Source organism: Cyprinus carpio, chromosome B24, assembly GCF_018340385.1.
Source record: "Cyprinus carpio isolate SPL01 chromosome B24, ASM1834038v1, whole genome shotgun sequence".
Lineage (NCBI taxonomy): Eukaryota > Metazoa > Chordata > Actinopteri > Cypriniformes > Cyprinidae > Cyprinus > Cyprinus carpio.
Window position 1 is genome coordinate 15,638,718 of NC_056620.1, and position 14,941 is coordinate 15,653,658.

Here is a 14,941-nt window from a genome sequence, read left to right on the forward strand (position 1 = left end):
AAAAAAACAAGCAAAAAAGCCAGTGATTCAAGAATGGCCAAACAATACATAACAATTAAAATTCAAGAGCGCACGAGAGAAAGAGAGAGAGAGACATAAAATAAGTAAATAAATGAATAAATAAAGAAATAAAATAAGCAGATCACATAACTTTAAACATAACAATCTTTACTACAAAACATAATTATTAAATAAAAAATTATACAAAAACACCAAAAAGTGAGCATACATTTAAAGGTTTAGTTGCCTGGTAATTTTCATAAACTTGCATTTGTGGATAAAATATTTTGCAAGCAAAATAATTAAGTGGCATAGAAAGTAAACATATCCATATCGCTTCTCAAAAGTGAAAACAACAAAAAAAAAATACCCAAAAAAAATCCCAAATTCAACTCGAAAGAAGCTTACAATGAACTGGCAAGTGTCTTGTCAGAGTTTTCTTGTATGAACACAAGATGCAAAAAAGATCCAACAAAATTACAGTTCACAACTCTATGCTAAATTACAATTCACACACAATACAGATTATAACTTTAACACAATATTAATGAATAATCTATAGTATTAAGCTCAAAAGAAATCTCTTTAATTGAAAAGAGTACAGATACCCCAACTATGACGTACTTACGTCAGTGCGTCGTCGAATTCTGGCTCGCAACCATTCTTCATAGAAAGGGGGTTTAAGCTTTTCTTAAGAACATAAAAAAAATTTAGATTAACATAAAACAAGCCAAAAATCCACTGATTCAATACTTAAAAGACTTATATTAAATCGTAAAAATGTTTTGCCCTATATTTTAAACCTAAATATTTAGATATATTCGTAAATGTTTATATTATCCCCCTCCCCTTTTGGATAATGAACTCTTCCGGTGATTCGAAGTGTTAGCGGGAGGAAGTTGCTGTTGTGGCGGACAGTAGGGAACTTAATATAAACTTTTGAGTAAATACTACGTTTAATAACATACTAGTAAATATCAGTTAAAACAGAAGTCAACTCCATGCTTGATGAAAACATTGTACGGGAGAGAATACGATATATCTGTTATTTAATCTCAGAAACAGCGTCTGTTATCAACTAGCATAGCCTACCGTAACATATGTTTACAAAACCTACAGCGAAACCGTTTAGATAGTTTCCTCATATCAGTTAATATTTTTAGTTCAAACCCGCCATTGACCTTCCTTGGGTGTAAAGATGGATGTATCGACCTGTTTGAAGTCTCTTCTGTTGGCCATTCGTCAGTACAGAAATAACAGAAGCGCTTTAAATGCATCACAGCTGCAGAAACACATTGAAGTGAGTGAAAACATTTATCTGTGGGGTTATTAAATATATTTGTGTGATCTATCCAATCAATTTAGTCACTTTAAAGTTGTTCCAAAGTCCATAAAGTCTTTTAAATCTTATGTAAAACGCACAAAGAGATGTTAGGGAATGACAGTCAACAACCCCTTCATTTCTTCGTTTACATACAATGAAAGTGAATGGTGACTGAGGCTGTCAATCATCTCCTTTAATGGTTAGGGAGAAAAAAAAAGCTATTTCTTATATATTCAGCATAATTTTTCTAGTTATATTCTAAAAAAATCATCAAAAAGTCAAACCCAGAGTGACAAAGAATGTGTAATATACGTTATTTCCTTTAATATAAAATGTCCAACATTTCAGTTGCTATTTTTAATTCCACAGGATGTTTCAGGGCTGAAATGTGGTGGAGTGCTGTTTTCAGGTCAGGTGCTGCCCAGCGAGTGTCTGAGTGGACTCATGGAAGTAGCTGGAGATCCCAACACCAGTCATGCACTGACGGGATCCATCATATCCCTGCTGGCACAGTTCGGTACTAAATCCTTTAATGTAGTTCCACAGTCAGTTTATAGTCATATCACCCGTTATTTACCCATGCATGTACATTTCTTAATGGCCCAGCAGCTTCTGATGGTGAGGCTAAAGAGGCTCTTCACAGCAGCTACAACTTCACTGGCACTCTGGCATCCATAATCCACTGCAACAGAAGCACACCGGAAGAACCTCTGGTGCTGCAGGTGGGAGGACTGCAGTTTGTTAGCGCATATTGCTAGTCTTGAGGCAAACAGTTAATCTGTGCAAGATAATCCACTGAAAAATTTTCAATTTGCGTCCACTTTAGAATCATTCCTTCTCTGATGACATCAGTTTTACGGCTTTTATTCTTAACCTCTCCCCTCCAACCATTAGTTTGCTGTGAATGAGCAATGGCAGGGAGGTGTGCTAAAATAAAATTCTGCCCATTATTGAATATTTAGTTTGGAAATTTAACTGATTGATTGGAAATACATCACTATACTAATGTTAAATCGGTGGCAACTTCCGGTTCACACAGACTTTAAATGTCACTGCACAGATTGCACAGATGTTTTTCAAGGTGATTTTATTTCAATACATTTAGTTAAAGTTATCCAAAATGGATGGATTAAAAAAAAGAAAGATTACTTTGGATATTACTTTGTGTGGTCATATGAATAATATCTCTAATGCTCTCCACAGTGCCTTAATGTGCTGCAGCGACTGACCTACAGCGTGAGGACCCAGCATTGTGCCTCTCACATCCATGAACTCATCAGCTTCCTAATGCAACATGTGTAAGACCCACGACATTCACTTTTCTGCTTTGTGCATACATGTTTCTTTGATGTACAGTACCAGTCAAAAGTTTCAGAAAATATATCAATACTTTTACTCAGCAAGGGTACATGAAAATGTTCAAAAATGAGAGTTAAATCATATGTCTGTTTTAAATTAATGTGGCTCTTTTGAACTTTTTAAAAAGTTCTTTAAAGAGTGTATCACAGTTTCCACAAAAACATTAAGCAGCACAACTGCTAAAAGTTTATTAAGCACCAAGTCAGCATATTAGAATGATTTCTGACGGATCATGTGATACCGAAGACTGGAGTGATGATGCTGAAAATTCAGCTTTGCAATCACAGGCATAAATTACATATTAGTGAAGTCATTTAAAATTGTACTAATTTTGTGATAAATATTACTGTTTTCAATGTATTTTTGATCAAATAAATGCAGCCTCTGTGAGCATAAAACTTTCACTTTCAAACAACTTTTTAATTGCATCATGGAAAGTGTACAGAGTTTTATTTTTCTTGCCACAGTGTATACAGTATAATAATATTAAACTGTTCATGTCTTAGATATTAATAATCATCAGTCAGGGTTGTAAATACAGTCATGACATTGAAAAGTGGTCACAAGTTAGTTTTGCCTGTAAAAACAACACTGAAACATATTTTTTGCTTTTAATCACAGAGGCTGGGTTTATAGCAGCACCCTTTATAAACTGCAATATGCATTAAACTATTGCACAGCAATGGTTATGCAAGTAAAGGTTAACAGAATTGTGAATTTGATGCAAGTATACTAATAAGAACTTTTTTTTTATTTTTTTAATATTTAAAACTATGCATGAAATGTAATGCTTTTTATGATTGTCTTTAGCCAGTCAAGTAATGATGATATTGTAAAGGCCTGCTTGGGCCTGATGGCCAACCTCTGTCGACATGACATCTCTGTGCAGTCACACATCAAATCTCAGGTCAGAACCGGCATCATGATGAACTCTCAATATGAACTCTTATAAGTTTTGATAGTGAACTATTTTACCTACTCTTTTTTTATTTTATTTTCAGAGTAATGTGAAGGCTTTCTACAGAGCCTTGATAAATTTCCTGGGTCACAACTGTCTGACTGTGGTCGTGTTTGCACTGTCCATATTATCAAGTTTGACTCTAAATGAAGAAGTTGGACAGAAGGTAGTGTTGAGATGTAGCGCTGATATTGGTTAACATGCATATCTTTTCATCATTTCTTCTTGTGGCTGGAAACTTGTGGCCCTCTACTTATTTTCCACTTGAGGTTGTTTTTTTCTTTTGCAGCTGTTTAATGCAAAGAACATTCATCAGACCTTTCAGCTAATATTTAACATCACCGTCAACGGAGACGGCACATTAACCAGGAATTATGCTGTGGATTTGTTAGTAGATCTCCTGAAAAACCCCAAAATCGCTGATTACCTGACCAAGTATGTGTTTATCGGTGTCTGATGGCACAGTTTTAAATGTAACTTTACGTTCTAATAAAGTCCGAACACCTTTTTTTTTTTCTTCTCACGCTAGGTATAAACACCTCTCAGTTTGTCTATCTGAGGTTCTTGGGCTATTACACAACAAAGATCCTGATACTGCATCAAAGGTCAACTATGTCATTTTTTTTTTTTTTTTTTTTTTTTTATATATAACTTTTTTTTTGTCAAGTAAAACTTTTTTTTTAAGGCAAAATATGTTTAATTTCAAACCTTTCAAACCCTTCAAACCCAAAGGTCTTGAATTCTTGCAGATAGTCATAAGCTCTTGTCTGTGCAGGTTATGGAGTTGCTTGTTTCTCTGTGCTCAGTCCCTGTCCTGCGTAAGCTCATCTGTGAGACGGTGCTCCGACCTCCAGCCCCTCGACTGCAGCCTGCTACTAGAAAAGGTGTTCAGGCTCGAGGGTCTGAACCAAGTTTAGCGCTCGTCCACTGGGTTACGTCACCTCTGGATGGTCCAGAGCAGTGCTACATGCAGGCTCTGTCCCTGCTGACTGAGCTTTTTGAAGTATGCCAGTGTTTCAATTCAGTTTATTCAAACAAACACCCCACTGAATAAGCAAAATGTGAGAGTGGCAGGAAAAATTCCTAAGATGTTTTGTGCACAAAATAGGGATGTACCTACATTACAAATCTGGAAATATTTTAAATTGTATTATGTCTTATTTTGTGACCAATTTTGTAGCCAATACGTAATATAGGATGTTAGATATAAAAAATACAGATATAATTATAATAATGTATTAATGTTAGATATAAAAGATGTTTTGTGCACCAACATTACAAATCTGGACGTATTTTGTAGCCAATACCTAATATATGATGTTAGATATAAAAAAATACATGATACACAAATTCTATTATGTCTAAATAAACAGTAACAACACTAAAATTAAAACCAGTCATTTTAAAGGCATTACAACATTATAATGTACAGTATGAAAATGGACATACATTTTGGGATTTCTTAAAGATTACATTTAACAGTATTATTGATTTTTTTGTTTTTTAATCATTTGTAATTAAATTATTTTATTGGTGTTTTTAAAGATTAACACAATGAGAATTTGATGTTTTCAAATGTAATTGTTTTCTCAGGTCCATTAAATAATACTACCAGATATAGCTTTTGATTTTTACAATATATTAGTAAATATTGAAATTTATTTTATATATTGAAAAAAGTATTTTTATTGTTAATACATGTTAACTAATGAGTTAACAATTGGAGCCTTATTGTAGCGTTACCATTTTTCTAATAAATTCTTTTAATTTCTTTAATATTTTTATCTTTAATATTTTTCTATAATTAGGAATCCATGCCAGATGCAAATATTTGATTTGTGTCATGTTAGTGACATTCTGCCCTATTAATCTATAAGTTTGTGCTTGTGTTCACCCAGGAGGCGATTGATTCCTCTCTGTGCAGCTCAGCTCAGTCGTTTGTAGAGCTCCTCCTGCAGGAGGTGTTGGTTTTGCTGCAGTCTCCAGACTCCACTGAAGGAGAGCAGCTGCTAAAGAAACGCTGTTTACGTGCAGGCCGTGTCGTTGACTTTCTTCTAGATATCCTTATTAAGCAGAAATAATCACACTTCAACACACCTCACTGGACATGCTGTCTGTTTGATGGGCTAGTGTTAGTAGCCAAATATCAGATAATTAATTATCCTGGCTTATGAATTGACCAGTAATGTATTGTGATTGTCTGATTCTACTGTAATAGTATAGCGATCCTTGACTCTTTTACTGCTTTGTGGCGATGATGCTCTGAGGATGCTGGTGTCCCAGCGGCTCAGTCCTGAAGTGTGTGTCTCACAGGTGGAGCTTCTGCTGTCCTACAGTCAGGACCTCTCTGGGTCCACCTGTACTACCTCCAACTACCAGCTCAGGTAATGAAATATTTTGGAAGTAATATAGTTTGTGAGAAAGTATTGACACTTACAGTACCATTCGATCAAAATACAGTTCAACAGTAATATTGTGAAATATTATTACAATGAAAAATAACTTTTCGATTTTTAAAATATATTTTATTAATGTGATGGCATAGCTTTCACACAATCCTTGAGAAATTGTCCTTCCAAAAAAAAAAAAAAAAAAGTTGTCTCCTTGTGCATCTATAGTCAGGTGTGCTCTAAAGTGGTACTGAAGACTCTAGAACTGATGAGCCACTTTAGACAGCAGATGCCAGACATGGAGGCATCCTTCTACAGGATCTTACAGGTACAAGACGTACGCTCTGCTTCCTTGCTGCCCTTTCTGTTAACTCTGTATCAGATATTTATAACCTCATTTTTTCCTTTGCATGCAGGACCAGCGCATAGTGACACCTCTCTCATTAACTATGACCTCAAACTGCAGGGAGAATGTGCAGGTCGCCCTACGCATACTTTTTGAAGCTGCCCCACTCCCCGACTTCCCCTCTGTCATGTGAGCCAACAGAACCCACATCTGAAAACTTAAAGTATAACATTAAAACCTTCAGAATAACAATACAAAAATATTAATACTAACATCAAAATAACTTAACTAAAAAATAAAAAAATAAGATAAAAAACAAAAAAAATAAGATATAAATTTGAAATAGTTTTTGTTTTAATTTGTGGTGCTTGCTAAGGCATTACTGTTGCTCATACTTAAACTGGTAATCCGAAGTATTCAAATTTTATGCATAACTATGCATTTTAAATTATGATTTGAAATGATAAAATCTGCAGAAAATTTCAGTAATGATTAAATGTTCATGCTAAAAACAGCAAGCAAGTCCTCCTTAAATGCAGAAGTGTTACTTAACTACCAAACTGTACACTACTGTTAAAAAACGTGGGGTTGGCAAGATTGTTTAAAAAGTTTTGAAAGTGTTTCACCAAGGCTGCATTTATTTGATCAAAAACAAAGTAAAACAGTAATATTGTGAAATATTATTATATAGTATTAAATATTGTTGTATAACAGTTTTTTTTATTTTTATTTCAATGTTTTAAAATGTAATATATTCCTGTCATGGCAAAGCTGGATTTTCATCACCGTTACTCCAGTCTTTAGTGTCACATGATCCTAAGATAAATTCTTAGTATTATCAATCTTGAAAACAGTTGTGCTGCTTAAAATTTTTGTAGAATGTTTGATGTGAAGTTCAAAAGAATAGCATTTATTTGAAATATAAACCTTTTGTAACATTATAAATGTCTTTACTGTCACTTTTGATCAATTTAATGCACTCTTGGTAAACCCCAATATTAGTGCATATATTTATTTAGAAATAAATATTGGCATTAAATCCTGGAAAGTAAATGTTTCTCTGTCACTTTTGTTTTAACTGGGGGACAGTATTGCTGCCAATAATGCATACCGTCAGAAGGACAGCGAGTTGTCGATCCGGAGTAGTCCTGCTAGCGAAGATGTGTCTTTTGTGGGGAAGAGTTTTCCCATGATGCATGCCGAACCTTCCGGTTCTACTTGCCAAAGTATCGACAGCCTCATTGAGAAGCTTCAGAATGGAGTGGAGGTATTGTGTTTGTCTGAATCTGACTCATTAGTTCTGTGACCTCAGTGTCTGCAGACATTCCATCGTGGGTTTAGTTGCATGTAGTTCCATACTGACATTAGAAACGTACCCACAAGTGGACGACATGCTTGTTTTGTTTGTTTTATTTCTAATGTTGTAGTGTCTCAGTTACAGGAGAAGGTCAAAGATGTACACATGTCAGAGATCATTGATGTGTATGAACAGAAGCTTTCGGCGCTTGCGGTGAGTGTTAGGAAGTTAGGAAGGAACTTCCTGTCTGTATATGTAACGAATGCTGACTTTGTATTTATATGTGCCTTTGTATATGCAGTGTAAAGAGAGCCGTCTGCAGGACCTTTTGGAGGCTAAAGCACTGGCGCTGTCACAGGCGGATCGACTGATTGCTCAATATCGCTGTCAGAGAGCTCAGGCGGAAGCTGAGGTTTCACACAATTTTTTTTTCTTCTTTCTTCCTACAAAGCTTTTATGCATATGTGTTTTTGAGTTGCTGTATATATCTTATATCTTATATATCTATCTTACGCTCACCAAAACTGCATTTTTTATGAAAAATACAGTAAGATGTTAATATTATGAAAAGATATTTCCATTTAAAGGAACTTTAATATTCTTAAAAATGTTATTTATTCCTGTGAATTTTCAGTGTCACATGATTAGGCATGGGCCGATTACCGGTTTCAATGTATAGCGCGATTTGAAGATTTCACGGATTCAAAACCACTGATATATTCCATTATATTGTTCCTGCGGTATGCGCTGTTTTCCATGTCTCCTCAAAGACTATAAGAGTAGGAATCTCTCAGGCTGAGTGCAGTGTAGAGAGTAACACTGACCCCTCCTCCTCCTGTTGGTGCGAGCGAGCGGTCAGTAACTTGTGTGAAGGATGGCCGAGGTTAAGGAGCTGCCTCCGGAACTTAAGGCCCGGGTACACTTCACATTTAGCATACCTTTCCATCTTGCGCACAGCCGCGTCCGTACAGCTTTCAAAAGTATACTCAACTGCAGATGAGCACGGACGGATGAGCTCGACACATGCGCAGTACCACGGGGTGCGGTGCGGTTGTCCGCGAGCCCTCTTGATGACAAAAATAACGTAATGCCGACGGTGCACTTCTCACTGCTGTGTGTGTGCACTTGGATGGGTTAAATGCAGAGTACCAATTCCTAGTATGGGTTACCATACTTGGCAAATGTCACTACTTTCACTTTCCCTTTTGCTTTCACTTTCACTTTTTACCTTCACTTAAATGATATGAAACGATATAAATGATATGTATAGGAATTATATAACTATGATTATATAACTATAATTACAGATTTAGGTTAAATAAAGATGTCAGTCTTTCTTTTTTTTCTTTTTAGGAAACAAATCAAAGAAAAAATAAAATAAATTCTATTGTTTCTAATATTCTGTATGTTGCTCAAAAACAAAATATATTGTGTCCAGCAGAAAAAAAAAATTCCCCTCAGTCATTTAAAAACAACAAATTTCAGAGCTGTAACAACGATACAGTGAAACCGTGATATTTTTGCTTAAGGTTATCATACCGTCAAAATCTCATATCGGCCCATGCCTACACATGATCCTTCAGAAATCGTTCTGCTGATTTGCTGGTCAAGAAACATTTCTTAGTATTATCAATGTTGAAAACTGTTTTTGGTGCTTGACATTTTCACTATGATAGACTTACAATTTAATGTGCATATGAGCACATTTTTTATTTGTAAAACAAAATTTTTTAATCTTGTTGTTGCTGTTTTCGATCTTTCTTCTTTCTAGGCACGTAAATTGGCATCTCTACTCAAAGACACAGAGCGGAAGAAAGAGAATCTGCAGACGGAGTTGAATGATCACCTGTTGGAGGTTGAGAGACTGAAATCTGACAGCCAGCAGCTCCTGGAGCACAACGGCCGTCTGCAGGAAGTCGCTGACCAGCATCAGGAGCTGAAGGGCACCTACAACCAGCTGCTCAGTAGGTCAGTGTTCCTCTCTCACACACACACTCACGAATGGATACGTCAGATGTTTTATTATAGATAAGCAACCTCTTATTTTTTTCTCACTTTTTTTTTCTCACTTTTTTTTTTTTTTAGGTATGACAAAAGTGAAGGGATGCTGAAGGAACTGCAGGCCGCCCATATCTCACTTACCCAGCAGGCCGAGGGGCTGAGAAAGACCAATGAGGGATTAAAACTCCAACAGGAGAGGTCAGTTTTTGAAACGGTGGATAGAATGTCAGGCATTTTTGACTGTAATATTAACTCTAGTATTAATAAATAAAATTTGAAGCTTTATGCCATTCTTCATATCAATTATAATAATTATTATTATTATTATGTTTTAGTTGTTATTCATGGAAATTATAAAATTATTTATTTTTATATAATTTTTTTCTGTATTATTAATATTATCATCACTATCTAATTATTAATATCATGTAGAATCAACTCCAATTAAAAGAAATGTAATAATAATAATAAGTTGAACTGTGCTTTGTCACCCATGAATGGATCAATAATAGTAGTAAATAGTAGTAGTAATAATAAAAATATATATTATTATTATTATTATTTTTAAAAAAATAGAAAAATTATTGAATGACTTTTATCTGCTCAGGACTCTTGCAGAGGTGGCAGAAAAAGAACAGCAGATAAAATGCCTAAAGAAAGACGTGCTGGAGAAAGAGAGAAAAATAACAGGTGAGAAAAAGCAGTGGAATTAATTTCACACGGGTGTTATGCTCTTTCTGCTGTTTCAGTCATACAAACTTATGCATTTGGTGTGAAGTGTACTATAGAGCCTCTTTCTGTTTTGTACCAGGTCTTGAGAATGATGTGAGGAGACAAGAAGAGCAGATCCATGAGATGGAGGAGAATATTTCCATCCTCAGGAAAGAGCTTAATAAGACCGAGCAAGCCAGGAAGGACACCAGCATCAAGGTGCCGTCAACATTCACTCAAACCTATCAGTCAGTCTCAAATCATAGTGTGCCACGATGAAACCAAAAGTCATAATTTAGCTTTTTCCTATTTTATTCCTGTTATTTCAGCAGTCGTGTAGGCTTCATAATGATTCAGCGTGTTTTCTGTTGTTGTACTCATTTGGCAGGCTTCCTCTCTGGAGCTGCAGAAATCCCAGCTAGAGGCCAAGCTGGAGAAGATGGAGGAAGAGCTGAGCAAACACACACATATGATCGCCATGATACACAGTCTCAGCAGCGGCAAACTCAAGGGTGACGCCACCGCCAACCTCTCTCTGTGACACGTACATATTCATGTATACACTATCAAGCCAAGAAATACTTCACTTGCTTCATGAAATGAAAATAACTTATTTTATCTGTTTTGTCACTTTTAATCCGTACACTTTGTATGTTTTCTTACATTCATGTTCTTATGTTTATAAGTGAATGAATAAATGTCTGTAGAACTTTTGTAGATGTCTGCTATCATTTTGGATTACATTCATTATTTGAAATTAATTTTAGACTGAAATTTTTCAGATGTTGGTGTAGTGTTTAGATTTTAAATGCTAATCTTTGGCCACCAGAGGGCACTGTACAAACACACTGTTTAAAGATTGTGACTGACACTATTTAAATTTTCCATTTTTTTCATTTTTAAATAAATAAGAGTAGTTATCCATGCAGTAACTCCTTACATTTTTCCCCTCATTGTTGTATCCAGATGTCTATCACTAGACATGTTTCTGATGATGTTTTACAGCTGCTTGCCACAGCATTCATTTGGATTAATGCTGAGACGTCTTAAGCAACAGTGTTCTTTTAGTTTCATTATTGATAAGGATAATTACACTGTGATTTATTAGGGCCATTCATGTGAAAGATAACTTCCTGGTTAAAATCATATCTTCATTCAGGCCTTTTAAAAAATCACTAACTTAACTCATAGTTTCTGTTGATTTAATATAGGAGTACAGTGTTTCATTAAACAAAAGTATTTTGTAATTGTATGGGTTGACTTGTAATCTTACCATTCCTTTCAGTGTTTAAATGGATCATCCTGGCTTTAACTTTCTGTTCTTCAGAACCTGATTTGTTACATACTTTCATAAATGTTTTGACAAGCTGTTTTTCAGCCAATCAGAAGAATGTGGCCCAGATAAACAGGACTATGACTATCTGTGTACAAAAAAATTCCACACATCGGCTCTTTGGGATTTTTTCTGATACCTGAGTGGGAATGTTTTTTAAAAAAGCACCTGTTAACCTTACTTTCATTGTCTATTTGAACATACTCAGATTCTCACATATTGTCAGAATCTGAACTCAATTTAAGTGGGAAAAAAATAAAGTAACCACAAACAATGTACCCCCGATTTCTATACTTTATTCAAAGCAGCTTCACATATAACTGGAAATAGCAGAAGCCATTCTAGAAATGAATCTAAAAGATGATAGATAGATCAGCTATAGGCAGCAATGTTATTTGTTAGCTTGTCAGTTTCGTGTTCAGTCAATTCAAAACCAGTGTTGGTGTTGAATTCATAGTGCTTTTACAAAAGATGTTAAAACATGCTAGACAGGCTTCACTTCTTCGCCTAATTCTGATTTATTTGTAACAACTCTATGATGAACAGTTCAAAACATTGTCTTATCTTTTTGTTGTTTTACAGTTTCAGGTTAAAGGTATGAATTCTTTTATGACTTGATTGTTGAGTATATCTGACTCAGAGTTTCTCATAGTTTTGTTCTTGAGAGATTTACCAAGCCCTGTTATGGAATGAGGCAGCTAGATAGTTTCCTATTACATTTGAATTTAAGAAATTACATATTTACATCCTTCATAGCCGAGTTGATCTTCATTAAAGTGAATCATAGTGCAATTCAGACTGGTAAAAGAAAAGCAGAAAAATTGGATTGCATTGATTAATTGATAGATAGGTTGATAGACAGCTTATGTACAATCATTGTAGTCTTGGTATGGATGGTTGCCAGGGTAAAAGATTAGCACCTTCTGAAACAAAAAAGCAATAAAACTTGCTTGTTTGTGTATTTTTTTCCAGCTCAGTCTGTAGCTAGTTATCCCTAAAGAGCAGATTTCCTGGTTTGCTGCGGAATGAGCAAAAACTGGTTTTATGTTCGTCATGACCCTGTGACAGTAGAATGATGACTGGAATCTGATCTATCCACTACAGACAGGTAAAGTATGTTAAAAATTGGAGAAAAAGTCCTTCAGCAGAGAAAAGACTGACTAAAACCTTGAATCTTGAAAGTTTGTGAGCTAGCAGTGAGTTTACAAGTGTACCATTGAGTCTGGACAGTGACTGCTTCAATGAACTTTCCCATTAAATGTTCACTGAAGTTCACACGCTCTTTTTCAGTGTCTCTGCTCTCACCGGTTTCTCCCAGAGTGCTTTTGCCTTCAAGAGTCTTCTTATTTATATCCAGGCTTGCTGGTCTTCATTTAATAAGTCCTGAACAATAAATATGAATACTTCAGATAGGGTGCTGATTTTTCTTGTCATTTTTTATTCACAAGACTACACACTTCTGTTTGCCCTGTTCCATTGTTTCCTGATAAATCCTGCAACTCAGAAGGGTTATTTAATGTGGCTTTAGATCCGGATGATTTCTGTGGGAAGATGGGAGCTGAGTTTCAGGTTATCATGTTGAGGTAAAAGACTTACAGTCTTTAGTTTAAAAGTTAAAAAAGGAAGACACATTCATTTGAATGACATGAAAAACTGGTGTAATGTAATTTTCCCAGCACTTTTGCATAATGTTTTGGTTAATTTCAAATACAATTAATTAATAAATTAAAATAAAATGACGATATAACAGTAGAATAACAAAATAAATTAACTCACCGTTTTCTTTCTTCTAATTAAAACAAAAACAATGGCACCAATAATAATAATAATGGCTGCTATAATGCTGATAATTATGTAGGCAATTTTCCAACCTGCATGGAAAGTAATAAGCATTAAATCTCTTTGAATGATGTCATTCAACACATTTTTATCTGGTTTATATTTGTTTCTTTTGTGTCTGTTTGATTGTTTTAGCACATAAACTGAATTTGAAACATAGATAGTAGAAATGTTGAAGTGTTACCTCTTGATGGGAGTGTGGTTTGTGTTATGTATCTGTACTGGGCTGTAGTGCTTTCACATGTGTATGTTCCCAGTTGCTCTTGATTAAGATGAGAGAGTTTAATGGTTCCTTTTTCTGGATCAAAGGTAACCTTGTCCCTCCACTGCTCAGTGATTTCTTTCCTAGAGGTTTTGCTGTCATATTTCAGGATGGTGTCAGAAAAACTCAAGCTGAGAGTGTAGTTAAAGTCCTTAGTGACTGGACATTCAAAAATGAACTCATTCTCAGAGAGTTCTGAAGCAGCTAAATAAAAAAAATAATAACCACAGAAAAAAATACAATATGCATTTATAATATTTCACACATTCCTTAGAATTATATGCTGTGTACTTTAAAGTGTGACTTTATATGTATCTATGTACAGTGACACATTAATACAAAAATTGGTGCATTTACCTTGTTGTTTCAGACTAGCTGTATAGCTTGTATCTTTAGTAGTTATGGAGCAGTTATATGTGTAGGTATCTGTGATGACATCTACTTTAAGTTGACTTGTCACTGTAAACAGGTGATCTTCTGTTTGGCTGACGGTGTTCAGCGGCTCCGTTGCTGGAGGGTCTGAGTACCACAAGACTTTTGGTTCTGGATAAACTCCACTGCTGGTGCAGATGACTGTATCCTTTTTTAATATGATATCCACTGATTTAGCTGGAGCTAAAAAAATAAAAATATAGCAACATACAACTATTATTTCCTGATGTTTTCTAAATAAAATAATAGATCATTTTAGATCAATTTTCAGTTTGTGTGTGTGGGGGGGGGGGGGGGGGGGGGTCTCATGAGCAATGAAAGGGAAGATCCTAAGCAACAGATCTTCTCTGGGCAGTCAATGATGTTTTTCTTTTTTGTAATAAGAGTTTCAGAAATTTTGACTCTTACCATTCACTGACATAACCACATACTTCTCATCATTTTTTTTAGCATCAGCAGCGTAGCACTTGTATCTCCCTTCATCTTGGAGACTGATGTTTCTTATCAAGAGGGATACATTTCCATTTTTAATTTCAGATTCCGACAACAGGGATGTTCTCCCCTTGTAGTCCTCATGCTGATGTCCCAGCTGGTCTTTATTGTGGAAGAATGAATGCACTGCTTTTTTATCCAAATACCAGTGGATGATATCAAGGTGGGTGGATGTACAAGGTAACATACATTCCTCA

General features: G+C 35.2%; 1 protein-coding gene across 3 annotated transcripts; it reads left to right on the forward strand.

Annotated features, from left to right (window-relative positions):
- The first annotated feature begins 849 nt into the window (after positions 1–849).
- On the forward strand, positions 850–11,103 carry LOC109077065 (protein CIP2A homolog). Of its 3 annotated transcripts, none has more exons than XM_042751772.1 (21): positions 850–1,300; positions 1,694–1,841; positions 1,931–2,046; positions 2,528–2,622; positions 3,494–3,590; positions 3,685–3,807; positions 3,931–4,076; positions 4,171–4,246; positions 4,417–4,644; positions 5,540–5,699; positions 5,884–6,025; positions 6,260–6,359; positions 6,448–6,566; positions 7,455–7,644; positions 7,813–7,887; positions 7,976–8,086; positions 9,446–9,642; positions 9,760–9,873; positions 10,283–10,365; positions 10,487–10,605; positions 10,775–11,103. In XM_042751772.1, exons 1-21 carry the CDS (start codon positions 1,199–1,201, stop codon positions 10,925–10,927), a joined length of 2,694 nt encoding a protein of 897 aa, XP_042607706.1. In that variant the 5' UTR covers positions 850–1,198; the 3' UTR covers positions 10,928–11,103. The 3 variants fall into 3 exon arrangements, with proteins under 3 accessions (XP_042607706.1, XP_042607708.1, XP_042607707.1); XM_042751774.1 differs by having other exon boundaries at positions 7,819–7,887; XM_042751773.1 differs by having other exon boundaries at positions 851–1,300; positions 1,934–2,046.
- The last annotated feature ends 3,838 nt before the right edge of the window (positions 11,104–14,941 follow it).